General features: G+C 36.0%; 2 protein-coding genes across 3 annotated transcripts; one reads left to right on the forward strand and one right to left on the reverse strand.

Moving 5' to 3' along the window:
• The first annotated feature begins 1,547 nt into the window (after window positions 1-1,547).
• Window positions 1,548-5,467, forward strand: LOC110424710 (transcription initiation factor TFIID subunit, putative (DUF688)). Its single transcript, XM_021439355.2, has 4 exons — window positions 1,548-1,792; window positions 2,699-3,842; window positions 3,921-5,006; window positions 5,094-5,467. The coding sequence occupies exons 2-4, from the start codon at window positions 2,835-2,837 to the stop codon at window positions 5,130-5,132; spliced, it is 2,133 nt and encodes a 710-aa protein (XP_021295030.1). The 5' UTR covers window positions 1,548-1,792; window positions 2,699-2,834; the 3' UTR covers window positions 5,133-5,467.
• Window positions 5,468-6,909: 1,442 nt separating this feature from the next.
• LOC110424293 (uncharacterized) lies at window positions 6,910-12,156 on the reverse strand. Of its 2 annotated transcripts, XM_021438843.1 has the most exons (8): window positions 11,859-12,156; window positions 11,048-11,122; window positions 9,426-9,818; window positions 9,214-9,290; window positions 9,076-9,112; window positions 7,981-8,188; window positions 7,475-7,901; window positions 6,910-7,365 (listed from the first exon to the last, which is right to left on the reverse strand). In XM_021438843.1, exons 3-8 carry the CDS (start codon window positions 9,754-9,756, stop codon window positions 7,225-7,227), a joined length of 1,221 nt encoding a protein of 406 aa, XP_021294518.1. In that variant the 5' UTR covers window positions 9,757-9,818; window positions 11,048-11,122; window positions 11,859-12,156; the 3' UTR covers window positions 6,910-7,224. The 2 variants fall into 2 exon arrangements, with proteins under 2 accessions (XP_021294518.1, XP_021294517.1); XM_021438842.1 differs by lacking the exon at window positions 11,048-11,122.
• Window positions 12,157-15,665: the final 3,509 nt, after the last annotated feature.

Consider the following 15,665-nt stretch of genomic DNA (forward strand, 5'->3'; position numbering starts at 1 on the left):
ACTAATAATTAATTAATTATTACTAATGAAAACTTTATTTGCTATTCTTTATATCTATGTGATTTTGATGTGTAATGTGAAAAATATCAAGTTATCATTTTATTATATCACTATCTATTATGATATATTACATTGACACTACGTGACATAAGAATAACAAATAACATTTAAGATAATTAGTGAATAGTTAGTTATAATAATTTATTCGATTTAAAATAAAATTAAAAAATTTAATTAAATATAATAAAAAATAAATTTTTTTAAAATTTTTTTAAATAATTTAATTTTTTTAACTATTATGTCAATGAAAAAATTGTAATTTCACAACTGTTCATGAATATTTTGAGTTACGTCATACTTTTAAAAGTTAAAAAAGAAATAGTACTAGTGCTATAAATTTATCAAATGTTAAAACTATTATTTTCAAAGCAAGATAGACGAAGACAAACGTGTTTCATGTTAATTTCACTAAAATGTCATTATGAATTGTTAATGTCAAAACATTCTTCATGTTGGTTCAATAATTTTGGAAAAACAACAAATTTTTGCATTGATTTATATCTTATAGTCCTTTCTTTGTGTACTTTTTCCAAAATCCAAACACATAAACATATTGCAATTAAAGTTTGGATTCAATATATACCCACTAAGTGGATTCGTTACTCTCTTTTCCTTTGTTTAATTACAACTAGGTTTACAGATGATATCACTTCTTAGCCTTTTTGCATAGAAAAATGGTAAAGAGTTAGAAGACAAATGTTTTGGCTTTGGGGTTGTGGCATGTCTCATCATTTACCAACCGCATAATTGAGAACAGAAAAAAAAAAAAAAGGGAAAAGAAGTAGCTATGGCTAGTGCAGGAGCCAGTCACGTTATTGAGGAAAAGGTGATAATGATGGGATAAGGACTTGACAATCTATACGTAGAACACTTTCTGAGTTTGTGTCTTTACGTGAAGGGTGTGAAGGCAGTGAAGCCTGGAATCCAAGTCTAGGAAATTAAATTAGGGACAACGATTGATTAATGCTGCGTGGACTGATTGAGTCATACAGCTGCAAATTAAATAAAGGATCGGTCCGATCCCCAACCAAAAAGAAAGGGAAAAAAAAAAAAACAAAACAGTGGAACTAGAAGCAGTAAAAAGAACCGTTGGCTTGATACCCATCACATTGCCTTCCCAACTGTTTGCTCGTGACCACAGACCTTCCCTTTCTTCACTCTTCAATTATGACAAAAATCCCATCGAAGTTCCCTGGCCTTTTTGTTAGTACCAACAAGAACAAAGTTATCATCATCATTTTCTTCCCTTAAATTCTTACAAAGAGCAACTACATGTCAAATTTTGGGTTGTTAACTCTTTTCCTCGATGTTTCTGTTTATGATGAGATTGAGGACATGTTAGCTAGTTTTGGTTTTGGATGAATTGTTGAATATGTTAGCATGAAGATACTTTATGCAAAAAAGTGAATAATGAAAAACAATAGAGAAAGCAAGGCGCGTGAGTGCAAACGCGACATGCAGTTAAAGAGAACCCAAGTCTTTAACTGAACAGTTTATTATCCCTCCCAGAGTCTTGTGTAGAATCTACACTCAATGACTCAGCTCTGTCTGTCTCTCAAAATGCAAAATACATAGAAAGAAAAGCGCAGTGGTGTCCAACCTCTCTCTTTCTCTCTCTCCCCTTCTTGACTTTTCTTCATCATCACTCATTCCCTAAACTCTTGCCATCATTTTAGGACACCCCATTCGCCCCAAACATCAAAGAACTCAGCCATCTCTCCCTCACTCACGGGTATGTCTTCTTTTTCTTTTGTCTCAGCTGGTGATGATGATTTTTTTTAATGCAAAAACTACTTCAGAACTGTTTTACGTTGTCTAAAGGTTGAAAGGAACACTGGGTTTATGTTAAAGTTGAACATTCTTGTTTACTTTGTCGGTAAATTCTATTTTTTTTTTTTTTGGTTTGACAATCTGGGAAAAGAGATGAATTTGTGGGCTGTGGTGTTAGTTTAAAGATAATTGTTGTAGATGAAGTTTTTCCTGTTGGTAAGATCAGCAGTATTTATGACTGTCTTTAAGTTTTTCTTCCAAGTTCTTGATCAGGGTTGTTATCTGTTTTTACTACGACTTACTTTTCTTGGTGATGCCAATAATCAATACAGCAGAGTAGATAAAAATTCAGCTGATAATGAATGTGTATTTCATTTGATCTTTCATAGCCTGAAATTAATGTCTGTGTCCACCTATCTTCTGAAAAGTTTACAATTCTTTATTAAATGGACTTCAACATAAATCTTTGCTTAGTTGCTAGGGAGATAAGAAATTGAATTCTGTATTTACTTCTATTTTTTGTTAGCAAAGGGGCGGTTGATTGGGATTTTTTTGGTTGTCAGTAATGCAAAATTTGCTGCTCCAAATTTGAATGTTCAATTATGTTTATGCGGCACTGAGGGGCACATCAATGTTTCTACTTTTCCATAATCTATTAGCTAGAGCACTGAAGGTTTTTAAGCTTGAATATTGTTATATATTTACTCATCATGTGGTTACAGGGCATATATGTTTTGAAATTTCGCCTTTTGGTGCATCATGTCTTGCTTATCTAGTTCAAGCAGAGACTAGGGAGATATGAACTAGATTGAGTCTTCATTGCAGTGATTTTGGGTTCTGCAAGTAATTTGTATTGGCATATTTTCAGGTAGTCTGGCAAAATCTTGACATGGAAGGATTCAACTTGGTGCTCTCATCCAACTTTTATCATCAACTGTGTCATGTATTGAATTGGTGAATTACATTTACAAGGAAAGCTGCAGAACTTCTTGGTATAAAGCGTGATGGAGGAAAGGAAATTAAATTTCAATGCACCACTTTTATCTGTGAGGCGGTTTTCTGCAACATCTGCCTTTTCAGATAGAAATAAGCAGAAGATAGTTGAGAATCCTTGTCCCAATAGACGGCATACTCTCCCCTTCTATAACTCTGATGTGAGTTTGGATCAGGTAACAGAACCTGTTGCAGTTCCTTTTGTCTGGGAGCAGATCCCCGGGAAAGCTAAAGGCAGCATTGAGCATGAATCTCAGCCTAATAAGGAGGCTTCTGGTACTCCTAGGCTTCCACCAGGGAGGGTTTTGGATGTCATAAAGTATACTGTGGAGAAGGAATTCGAAAATCAGAATGTGGTTAGGCCTGAAATTGAAATATATTCTCTAAATGATAATGTGACTAAGTTAGACTCTTCCAACGAGGGAATAAATGAGAAATGCATCTCAGAGTCAGAGATTGATGATGATGTTTATTCTGATGCGCTTGATACCTTGTCCCCAACAGATTCATTATCCATGAATTGTAGTATAAGTGGTCTAAGTGGATCAAGTGGCCTGGTTGCGAAACCATCAGGTACCTTTTCTACAGATCCACAAACTCGTGATTTCATGATGAGTCGCTTTTTACCTGCTGCCAAGGCAATGACTCTGGATACGCCACAGTATGCTTCAAGGAAGCAATCTGTGGCACCTGCACAACCCAGAGAGGATAAGAAAGTGGTTGTTGGAGACAGGAAACCTCCTGTTAATCAATATGAGTCAGTTATCATACCACATTATAATCAGGATGTAGATGAAGAAGAAACAGAAGATGAATATGATGACTATGACGATTCTGGCAATTTATCAAGAAAACCCTGTGGGTTGTTGCCTCGATTATGCTTTAAGAACTCTCTGTGCCTCTTAAATCCTGTGCCAGGATTAAAAGTAAGGACCCATTCTTCAATGCCTTCACGTCGTGAGGTAGCAAAACCAAGCAAAGCTACCTACATGAAGTCTCACAGCCAAATTATTGAGAAGGTTAGTATGGAAATCACTATTCGATGCTCTTGTTGTAAGTGTTAGAGATTCTAATTTAGAACTTATCTGGATTTGCAGTATGCTTGGGATGCTGTTCAGAAGAACAAATCAGATAGTAGAGTTCAATCCCCCCAGCCTCAAGAGAACAAATCAGATACAGGAGTTCAATCCCCCAGGCTCCCAGCGAACAAATTGAGTAGTGGAGTTCAGTCCCCTAGGCTTCCAGAGATTGGGAAAAAGATGACATGTGGATCAAATTGGTTTACCAACTCAGGTGACCAGCAGATAGTGAATAGGTCACCTCCCAAAAGGCTTCCAGGTAGTGCCCGCATTTCTCCCTACCGTAGAGAGAGACCTCAATCTCCCTTTCGTGGAGGGGGGTTTCTTGGCATGCCCAAAGAAGGTGAGAAATTCAAAGCCAATATGTTAATTAAGTATACCAAAAGCAATAACAACTCACAGGAATTAGTACCCTATCAGAGCACCAGGCAAGGGTCAGGTGCTCTAAGCCCTGCAGTTGAGAAGACATTGTATGTAGATACTGTAAATTTTGCTGAAATTGCAAGTTCAAATTCTGACTCCTCAGATACCAAAGTCCAAATGGATTCCATGGGAAGGCATTCTGATACCTTACTAGTGAACAGAATGCCGGAAGAATCTACTACTGTAGAATCTTCTCTTCAAGATATAAAATGCCTGAACCTTTTGGATGGAAAGGACATATCAGAATATGAAATCACAGGGTCAGTGTATTCCAGTCAATCTTCTTTCTCTGACAAACCCGATCTCAAAGGTCAAGCAGAAATGATGGATTGCTTCAGACAGAATGGAGGACTGGATAAGTCCTTAGGGCGTATAAAAGTTAGAGCTGATCGAAGTCTAACTCTTAGTGCTAATGGTGATGTGAGAGCAGCTGATCAAGGAGAAAATAATGCTGGTTCTGATTGCTCTCCTCTTCCCCCTCCTTTACCAAAAACACCTTCAGAGTCTTGGCTTTGGCGAGCCCTGCCTTCGGTTACGTCAAGAAATTCATTTTCGCAGTCTTACAATGGCACTCGGTTTAATCCTAAAAAGGAGGAACCTAAGGTACCAGCTACTGATACCAAGTGGGAAACAATTGTCAAAACTTCTTACTTGCATCATGATCACGTCCGCTATTCTGAGGTAATCATACTTATCACTGTTTAATTGTAATATTGTCTTCTTTGATGGGAGTTTCATGGTGAATGCTAATACGTATGTCCTTTACAGGAATTAGTAACTCACTTTTCTCAGCAATCCAAAACTTAAAAACACGGAGGGCATCATTGAATTCCTTGGACTGGTGCCTTTGTTTCACCAGTTTTGGTTGAACATGGTCAGAGCTGACTAAGATTTTGCTGCAGCCTACCATTTTTTTTGCTTCTTTCTTCCTGGAGTTTCTCCTTCCAGTTTCCTTGTATCTTTATGCTAGGCAAGTGGATTTGTTAGCTCTTGTTGTTGTATAAGCTTGTAAGTTGTTCATTTCTTTTTTCTTTTTCCTGCATCAGCCATCACTGCAGGCTGAGGCAATTGTTACATTAAAGTCAGATTCAAAACTTTGTAACGACCACAAATATATTTTTAAACTTCCTAGTCTGGTGGTTCCTGTGGTGTTCGTGTTACACAGGAGTTAACATAATGTTGTGAAAAATTAATGGATATAAAAGGCTTATCTGATATATATAACATGCTTGTTATAGGCTTCTAGCAGAATAGGAGATTTCATCTCAAATAGAAGGCTCTATAGCCCATAGAACTTGGCCCAGAAATGGTTCAAAATGTTAATATATATTTGCTTGATCTGTCATTTTGGCAGCTTAATTTTGTCCCAGCGCGAATTTGTAAACAAACTCATGTGCTAGTGATTTTCCTGTCCAGAGCTTCAACAACAATACTTTTAATCGATTCATTCATATATCCTGGCGGTGGCAGTTCTAATTAGACGGTGAAAGAATTCATCGAGGGTAAAATGCATTTGCCAGTTGTCATGATAAGGTGTTCCCGACCTCAAGATTTGATCATGGCTTTCGGCTGAAGCATTGATTGAAACAAGGTGTGTGCGGCCTGTGAATTCTTTTGATTTTGGGCTTTTGTAGATCTTCAAATTCTTAAGCTCATAGCGTCTTTTGTTTTCTCCTTTGATAAGCCTTAAGCCCATTAACGTCTTTCAGCATGGGCACCAGCAAGCTTCTCGAAATGTGTGTGTTGGAAGGAACTTTAATGGAGGAGCCCATCTAACTCTCCGACCGAGACGCAAAAGAAACAGACAAACGGCCCATACAATCACAGTCGGTCTTGATTCCTGAGACCCAAACTGCCATTTTAACGAGGATGGTAATAGAGAAGACATTGCATGGGTCTTTCGAAGATCAAGTTCTCCAATCCTTCCGCAGTCTCTTTCTTTCCTGATCTTTCTCTCTCTTTCTTTCAAATATGCCTTCGAAGCTTAGTTCAAGTTGTTACTAATTAGAATTAGGTTAAATAGTTCTCTAAATTTGAATTATGATAATTTCTTCCTACTAAAAATAGAGAAAACTGCATTAAGTTTATGTTTACAATCTCAAGCCCACCATGCATTACGGATCAGAAATCAAATCGGCAGACGTACGTGGAGGAGCTTTTCTCATCAGCATGCTCCGATAGAACCGAGGATTCCATGCATATATACATTCCATGAGCCCATACCACATAAGCAAAGTTTAATGCACAAGACAACAGGAATGAGAATGATCACACAAGAAAATTCAATTCTCACATGTTCTCTCTGCTAAATTAATCCAAACCCTGATCATCAATATTGACTAAATCTAAGTGATTACAAAGGTCATGTCTGTATTACTCAATGGTAACTTGAGATGTTGGTCTCGATCCTGTTCCCATATATAGCTAGGGTTCTTCCCAAGCCAAAGTACTCTAGCCAAGGTTAGCTGATCATTATAGTTTCATCGTGCATGCATGCATGAACATGGCTCCCAATCTACAAGTTAAAAAGAAAAGTCATGCCTGTGAATGATATTGGTGCAAATATATACCGCACACTCAACAAACTGTCAATCACTCTTCCTATCTCCAAAGGTTCATGAGTACTCTACATCGTTCAAAACTGATTTAACACCAAAAAAAAAAAAAACAACACTATGCTTGCAATGGCTCTAGCCTCTACGACTAGTACTTAGAAAGATCTCACTTCCTGTGGGTTTCTTTTTACATGGTCAGATCCTTAAGTACTCAGCCTCATCCGGCTTTGTTGCAACATATATGCAAATTGGAATAAGTAGACCAATATCTTCATTTGGACAATTGTTTCCTTGAATCTTTTCGCTTGGTCGTGGATTTTGTCCTGATAGCTAGATATTTGAGGCTAAGAAAGTGAAAGCTGGGTGCTAATTTCCTGCGTGCCTTTACAATGGGTCTTCTCATCATCAATTCCAATTCTTTGGCTTAGTCTTAACTGCAGATCAGGCAACCATTCCCTGTCCTTCAGCAGTTTGTCTTGCTTCAACTGTGTTTCAAACAATGATAACAAAATAAGTAAAAAAGAAAAGCTTTCCAAAACCATTTTTGTTAATTTTATATACATAGTCAAATAAATTAGTTCCACCAGCGGTTACCTCAAGCCATAACGGGGCCTCAAACTCTGGTCTACAGCTACTGAATTTGCTCAAGGAATCGTGCTTGTTGGAAACAAATTGCCCGATCATTTTCTTGTTTCCAAGGTTCCCTTCAGCTGGCCTTGTGGAGTAACTTCCCCCATCTGAGCTTGGTCTTGTGCAAAAATAAGGTGATTGAGATTGTGAGCAAGTAGTAGCAAAGGTGTCCTTGGTCATATTTCCATTAACCTTCCATAGATTACTAATCATCTCAAAAGGATGCCACCTCTTCTCTTCAAGAAATCGGCCTGGTCTCAGCGGTCCAACTCGCATGGCTGTATCCATTGTATGAATTTGGTTTGACTGGCCTTGATTGTACAAGGCTGTTGGTTTTGGGAAACCATTTTCTTGTCCACGAGCTTTGCTTACGAAAGAATTTGGTTGGTGCCTATAGAAAGAGAGATGTCAAAGTGCTTAAGCATTTTAAGTATCAGCATTAGGTATTTTAGAAATTTCATGGTTGCTACCTTGAAATGCTAGCTTTGAAATCTAATGGGCGTTGGTGGAAGGGAGGTTTGTAAAGACTTCGAGTGATGTTATTTTCAAGAGATCCTCTGGCTAAGACAATCCCACCATTCTCCATTCTGAAATGTTGATGAGGACTGGAGCTAACCTGGTGCAACATGCTCCGAAATTCATCCCTTCCTTGAATTTGTCTATTGGCTTGGCGTAGAACTGCATGACAAAATTAGCAAAGTCTTTTAAATGCGCTGAAAGCAATTTTTCCATATGCTATTTCTTTTACCCTAAATTCTTTTGTTAGCTGTTGAATTTATAGCAAATTGCTTCAGAATGCTTCTCCCTTTTTAATAACTTGATTCATGATTTCACTCAAATTGCTCTCTATTTTAGGTATTAATATTTGTTTTTGCTCCTGCTGAAGATTATACTAGCTAAGACATCAGGACTACTATTCAATGAAATCTTCTTTTTACCAGTTTTTCACCTTGGCTTTCTGAATTCTTGTTCTTTTTCCTCCTAATTTTTCCTTCCTCTTATTGGTAGCAAATTAATTTACATTATATACTATTGTAATTTAATAAAACAAAAAATTTTGTATGGGTTTCCTTTAGTTGCTATGCTACTTGCTCTTTATGATCAATCAGAGGAAAAATTTTTTGTTAAATACAAAAAAAAAAAAAGTATTTGAACAATTAAAATTTAAAAATATTTCTATGAATAACAAAGTTTACTTAATTTTGTATGGAACCATTATCTTTTAATGTTTTACATTTTAACTGTTTCTTTTTTCTAATGTAAATACAAAACTACCCTTTTGAACTAAATTAACTACGATTGTTTTTATCATTATGTTTTCTTTTTACTAATCTTAAAAGGGGTAAAAACTGGATAACAAGAATCAATTAGTAAAATTAAAATCAAAATGAAACCCAAATTTTTGACACACTTTTTTGGAGTTTACACATTCTTTGTTTCGTGGTAGATGTGCTATATGTAATACTTCAGGATTCAAAGATGTTTCCTTAGAATAGAATTTGGAGCCCTTAATTTCGAGTACTATCATTTAATGAGTATAATTGCATAAGGAAGAAGAACTTCACCTTGTCCAGCCTCATCAAGCTTCTTACTTCTGTACATCTGAAAGAGAAATATATATACAGATAAGATGTGAAATAAAGGAAACAAATGTTGAAAACTATGGCAAGGAAATATCAAATCAGATTCTTATTGTTTTTTACCTGCAAGTGACTTTTTACATGGGCAATGCTTAGTCCCCTCACATTCATTAATTGAAGAACTAACTTTGGGGTTGCTCCTGCAACAAAGTAATGAAAGTTTTTAGAGTAAATAAACTTGATACTAATTATCTTATGGTGTTCTCTTTTCGTTTCTTAATCAAGATCGATCATAAGAAAGTCAAAAGGAAAAAGAAATGATTGTCTGAACTTACTCTCTTGTCCACCAAGCCTTTCAACAGCATGCACAAAAGAGAGATGGAGATCAGGAGTCCACCGAAGCCTAGGCAATTTGGACCTAACATATTGCCTTACTGTTCTTCTTTCATTGTTATTGCTGGAACTCCCTTCGGTTCTCTTCTCATCCTCTTCAACACTCACTTCATCTTCCTTAGCAATATCGATATCATAATCCTCTTCGCTGCTAGCTTCTTCATTCAAGTCGAAGGACGAGCACTTCTGGGAAGAAACAGCAGACAAGTTTTCAGCTTGGTCCTCACTCTCAACCCTCTTTTCTTCATCATGGTTTTCTATGCCTTCTATCATTGCTTTTCTTAGCTCCTTCGCTTTCAATAATCCCAGTAGAAATTGCTTTTGGAATTGCTTCTCTGGTATAGAAATGGAAAAAGGGGAAAGGATACTGTCACGTCAGTTCATCGTGTATGTGAAAACATTGATATACAAAATGCAAAAACTTCTCAAAGATGAAGCTGAACTCACTCATTTTTTAACATTTAACCCATCTTTTATGAATAATAAAAGACGTATACTTCTACATGCAAACTACCAATTCCAACATTAATGTAAAACGTGGACCATGCAACAAAATTTTATGAAAAGGAGTTTCTCACTAATTCTTCTGGTTGTCATGGCAACAATGATTACAAGTTAAAATTAAAGAAAATATTGAAAGATGTCAGTATTTCTATTTACCATATTCCCAAAAGTACATTTTTAATTCTTTATAATACACCACGAAAACTTCAATTCCCTTATTTCATCCAAAAAAAAAATTCTTTATGCTACCATTTATTTTCCAAAGGAAATTCTTATCACAGATAGCACTATCTCCAAAACCTCCACTAATTTTCCTGCTTTTTCCATAGAACAACAAGATCCCATGCTTAATTAAGTGCAAAATGAAGTTAGATTTAATTAGTTTCCTTTTAAATAGACACCTAAGTAATTAAAAGGCTTGAATTTTGTTATAACCCCTAACTTGCTAAGTATAGATCCTTGTTAGCATAAGTTGCCTTGACATTATGCAGTAGCTTCATAAACGAAAAAAAAAATTAAGACAAAAAAACCTGCATTGTCAACATTAATGCAGTGTACTCATCGTCTAACATGATTAGTAGTTTTTGTTAAAACCAGACCCCATTACATGTAGATTGTTAAATTTTTGATGAAGTTATTCAGTAAACATGTTGGAATGTACATGGAAATACAATAAGTAGCTTTCCGCAAACATTTGCTGTTAGGTTTAAAACGTTTCAACTGCAGCCCCGCATTGGATCTTATGGCTCTGAGGACAACTTTTAGGTGATGGGTTCAACTGCAAAAACTTATTGTGGAGTGCAAAGCATTAGTCAAGACATTTATGGCGGAAACCATTTGCATAAACAAGCATCATCCACCTTTGTAAATGGAAGTAGCTCCAAATTAATGAGTTTCGGCAAAGACAGAATGTGGAGCAAGTAAATTAAACGTAGGCAACTTAGGTCATTCCCCAGGTTCATCCAAGAGCTCTATATTTCAAAACATTTAGGTAAAAACATTATTGCTAAAAGCATTAATGCATGACAGAAGGAAAATAAGGGTTATGTGTTACACTTACATAGCTTGCTCGAGTGAGATAGTGAAGCCAACCCTATAGATTTTGGAAAATTCTAGACATCCGGAAGTACCGTTTCTGCAAAAGTGGTGGAGTTGCCAAAGTAAATAAAAATGGTTTTTCTAGCTATTTTGTCTTGATCTGACAACAAACCTGATCAAGATCGTACCATAAGGAAGATAGTGGGTTTTTAACATTAATTAGCAAATATATGACTGTAAGTCATATACAATCCGTACGCTGTGTAGGAAAAATGGTAATGGAGGTTGGATTCTGATCTATACGTATTGCGAAATAAAAAAAAATTTTGAGGAACTCCCAACTGCACTGCTTTTGTTATTAGAACAGAAGGGGGAAGAAAGAAGATTTGTCATCTTTGAAAACATACAAGTCCGGAATCCAATGGAAAACAGCAGCTAACTTTTGCACTCGTGTTGAGATTTGTCTGCCCTTAATACAATTGGCTCAAATAAAAAAAAAAATGTTCTACGGGTAGCAACTGTGTTTCGGTTATCATCAAAACATGAGCTCTAGAGTTCCTTTTAATGTAAACTTAGGTGAAGAGACAGTGGGAAATTGAAGCAGTTCATCTCTAGGACTCTGGTAAACATCATCATTCATTCATTTCCAGAAAACCCTTTTCACTTCTTTTCCAGAATACTTGTGGAGAAACTCTGATAATTATCTATAACCTAGCTTTAAGTTCAAAGGGAAAAAAGAATATGAATCCACAGATTCACAGGAAAGAACAAGAGTTAGCAGTAGAAACTAGAAAGCAGAAGCCAAAAGAAAATTAACCCTCACAGATACAAACCATTGATGGCGAAGATTCCTCAAGCCTATTCCTTCCAAGTTGTTGATCATCAGAAAACCTTTCAACTTGAGAATTGAGGAGGTTCATATAAAAATTATCCAGACTAAAACACTGGATGTAGAGATTTGGCTTCGACTTGGTCGTCCTCTAAACAAATGATCAAGAGAGAGAAAGAAGAAGAAGAAGAAAAGAAGCTGGGGAAGGTTTTTCAACTTGGTCTGAAGGATATATGTAATTGGTTTCACTGAACCGTGGAATCTAAGTCATCAAAATTTATATATTATAAGGCCTTCATCTTCATGGTTTAAAACCCAAAATGAAAATCAACGATGTTTTGACACTCCACTTGTTCACTTTTATAATGCTAAAATGATGAGATGGTCTCTCACATTATGGATACAGATGCGACTGTTGCCTATATCATGTGACTATTCCACCCTTTTTTTCTTATATTGCCCTTCTCCTTTGACAGTTGTCCCCTGTAGAAACTCTTTCTTTGGTGATTAAACTAATTGTTTGACCTATGCTAACCTGGTCTTAAGAGACCCCTCTCCTTAATTTGTTAATTATGATTAACCCAAAAGAGCTTTTAAAAGATTAGACATGGCTTGTAAAAAGAAATGTGAGGGCCATTTCTTCATCAACCCATCAATTTCTTCCTACCTAAACGAAGACTTTTTTTTTTGTTATTTCTTTTTCTTAAATTGTAGCAACCCTCTTGTCTTGTCCCCATGTTCTTATTGTTTCATAGTCCACAGCTTTAAGTTTCATTGCAAATATATGTTGCGATGACTTTGATGCTATACATTTCATCTGGTTCTCGATTAGGGAAAAAGTTGGTCGTCCTTAACTCTAGAATTATTGTGGGGTCGCAAATGGCGAGCAAGAGCTAGAAAAACTAAGTCAATTTTGGTGGGTCTCGTGCATTCAAGCAAGTTGCCTCGATCACTTTCCAAATGTTGTTCAATTTGCAAGCAGCAGAGCAAAGAGAATTACTGATTATAGCCATTCAAGCAAAAAAGAAAAAAAAGCACGCATACCATATGATTTGTCTAATTGAATGAGCTTGGTTCAAAACCCAGAGTTCAGCATCCTCATGTCATCGGGAAAGGAAGGAATAAATTAATTTGTTCCTTATTTAGCATATAGTTAGGTGAAAATGATTTTAGGGTTTAGCCATGGAAAATGCCCCCATATACTTAACTCTTACTAAAATACAAAAAAGTTGAGGATCCCCACTTTGTCCTCTAAGAATAAATTTGAGAAAATTAGTTGGGTAGATAAATACTATATACTTATATGTTACCAGCTGAATGCATGCTCACTTGTCCACTGACACAAAATGAACTTACTTCATCTAATTAAAGGCAAAGAAAAGAGATAGAGAACTAATTACTTCTGTACCTAATTTATGAAATTATTTGGCAAGAGATACTTTCAATAACCCTTACTAAGGAATTAAATCTGTGAGATATATGGTACTAAGGTGGGGTGCTTCTTAACTCTACCGTACACCACCCCAAAAGAAAAGGGGAATTCAGTGTCATTTTGGGCCAATAAGAAGTTTGCTTACCCAGGAGAAATGACAGATTGAAACTTATGGCAGTTGACATATAATTAGATACAATGAAAATGTTAAAGATGGTTACAACTACACAACTAGAACCACTGTATTATTGTTAATAGATTGAATGTGTCAGATATAAGAAATTATTATTTACGCATTTAACATACAAAAGTTTGTGTAGTTTCAAATTTCAATGTAAAACTTTCTGTTCGCGGTGGTAAGTAAAATTCAAGTGCAATTTTTTTTTTATATTGATCAAGAAAATCTGAATAAAGATGGTATATTTAAAAACTGTGCTAAAACCAGGAAGAAAATGGAATTAAAAGAGGATGGTGTGGAGGTAGTTTGCAAGCAAAAAGACATACAAAATTTTTCCTGTATGACGATGCTAATAGATTAAGATATTTGTTTATCCTTTTCCCTAACATCAAAGGGGGTTTACTTTCCAAGGCTAATCGGATAGAATTTGGACTGTTTTGTCACCACATGAGAGAGAGAGTATTCCCTTCACAGTCTTTAGGAAAGAAGAGGAATAACTTAAGAGGATTAGGTTTGGCTAAATGACATCCAAAAAGTAGCTCGTTATGTGTGACATGTGCATTATTTTTGTTCCTAAGCAGACATGACAGATATTCTGAGGATTAAATTAAAAGGTTTAACAGAGAAAACCAACTTGGAATTAGAGAAGAAAAATGGGTATCCCGAACTTTAATAAAATGGAGGACTCCCACCCCCTACGTAGCTAGAAAACACTTGTTTCTTGTCTTCTCGTGTGCATGGGGGCGTTGACATTTCTGATTTGTTTAAAAGTCTTGCGAATCTTTCAAAGAATTACCTCTTTTTCTTTTGTATCATTTCATGGATGAAGACATCCAACCTAGCATCACTGCCCCATCATGGTGTTGAAAGACAATTTGTTCTTGGGAACATTTTTTTATACTGATTATGAAGAAGAATCATGCTGATAAATCCATAAATCAACTTTAATATCAATAATCTATTGTTATTTTCTGTTTGCTGCTTATGATTGTTAGTCTTTCTTCTTTTCCTGTTTGGACCTTTCATAGTGTTCCACAATTAGGATTCCGTTGGTATCCTATTAAAACTGGGTGAACCGGCTCACCAAATTGCTGCATCCTCGGGCGCCTGCTTCCCCACTATGACTGATATTCTATACAGGACGGTCTCATCTCGATAGACATGAAAGACACAAGCATGTCAAAGAATCAAAATCTGAAACATAACCACATAAAATTAATTGACAGGTTACAAGACAGATAGTTACCAGTATATTTACAAATGCTGCACAGAAATTTTTGTTAAAGAAGGGTCATTAAAGAGCTTAAATAGTAACCTTGAGAAGGCAAGGGTTTCTTACCGGCCTAGATGGTCCTAAAAGGTTCATTTATGTCAGAACCATTTTGCGTCATTCGAATCATCAAAAGCATGAAAAGAGGAGATAAAAAGAGGTCAATAAAGTGCATTTTGAGCAGTTGTGTTGTGTTCTTTTGAAGAGTTAGGAACAATCATTAGCGCCCATCGTCATGGCAAAGATTAATATCTGTCATATTCATATGAGTAGTTGGAACAAATTAGGACTTGATTAGTTCAAACTAGTCATGAGAGAGTAAACCATCCACAAGATTTTTATATCTAAATGCAATGATCATCTGTCTACTATTATAAAGTGCTGTGGGCTACGTACTGTTAGACTCCAAGGCAGAAATGTTCATTCTTTTGAGATTAATTAGACAATTATCTCTAATCTTTGCTGTATACATTTAATTGTATAATGAAGTATCATTTCTCGTCTGCAAGAAGGGTATTTCCCCAACCTTACTTACTTATCCAGAAACAAGTGTCATCCTATAACTTTTGTATGTTTCACACTAGAGTTTCCAATTTAAGATAGTCTGATATACTGCTACACCGCAAATTTAAAGGGCAATAAAAACAAAATCCTCATCTAAATAAGCTCTATTTTAAATGTTGACAAAGCAGTTGATGCAAATTGAAGCACTTGACATGTGCCCTTGAAGCTGGGGAGGGCCAGAAGGGGAGAATAGATCATATAGACTTAAGCAAACTGTATCATTCCTTTCTCTTCTTTTTTTTTTGTTTTTTTGTTTATTTTATTTTGGTATTTGTTCCCTTACCAACCTCTTGTCATGAGGCATCAATGGTTTTACTTGCAATTAATTAATGGCAGAAGACCTTGCTGAGCTAGACATGGACTATTC

The sequence above is a fragment of the Theobroma umbraticum genome, unplaced genomic scaffold (assembly GCF_002168275.2).
Source record: "Theobroma umbraticum cultivar Fairchild unplaced genomic scaffold, ASM216827v3 scaffold_204.0, whole genome shotgun sequence".
In the NCBI taxonomy this organism is placed as follows: domain Eukaryota; kingdom Viridiplantae; phylum Streptophyta; class Magnoliopsida; order Malvales; family Malvaceae; genus Theobroma; species Theobroma umbraticum.

Excerpts from the sequence above, each read along its gene's own strand:
- LOC110424710 (XM_021439355.2), top strand. The coding sequence starts at position 2,835 with ATGGAGGAAAGGAAATTAAATTTCAATGCACCACTTTTATCTGTGAGG. Across the intron at positions 3,843-3,920 it reads ACAGCCAAATTATTGAGAAG|TATGCTTGGGATGCTGTTCA; the intron begins GTTAGTATGGAA and ends CTGGATTTGCAG. Across the intron at positions 5,007-5,093 it reads ATCACGTCCGCTATTCTGAG|GAATTAGTAACTCACTTTTC; the intron begins GTAATCATACTT and ends TGTCCTTTACAG.
- LOC110424293 (XM_021438842.1), bottom strand. The coding sequence starts at position 9,756 with ATGATAGAAGGCATAGAAAACCATGATGAAGAAAAGAGGGTTGAGAGT. Across the intron at positions 9,113-9,213 it reads ATGTAAAAAGTCACTTGCAG|ATGTACAGAAGTAAGAAGCT; the intron begins GTAAAAAACAAT and ends TTTCTCTTTCAG. Across the intron at positions 8,189-9,075 it reads GCTTGATGAGGCTGGACAAG|TTCTACGCCAAGCCAATAGA; the intron begins GTGAAGTTCTTC and ends TTTGTCATGCAG.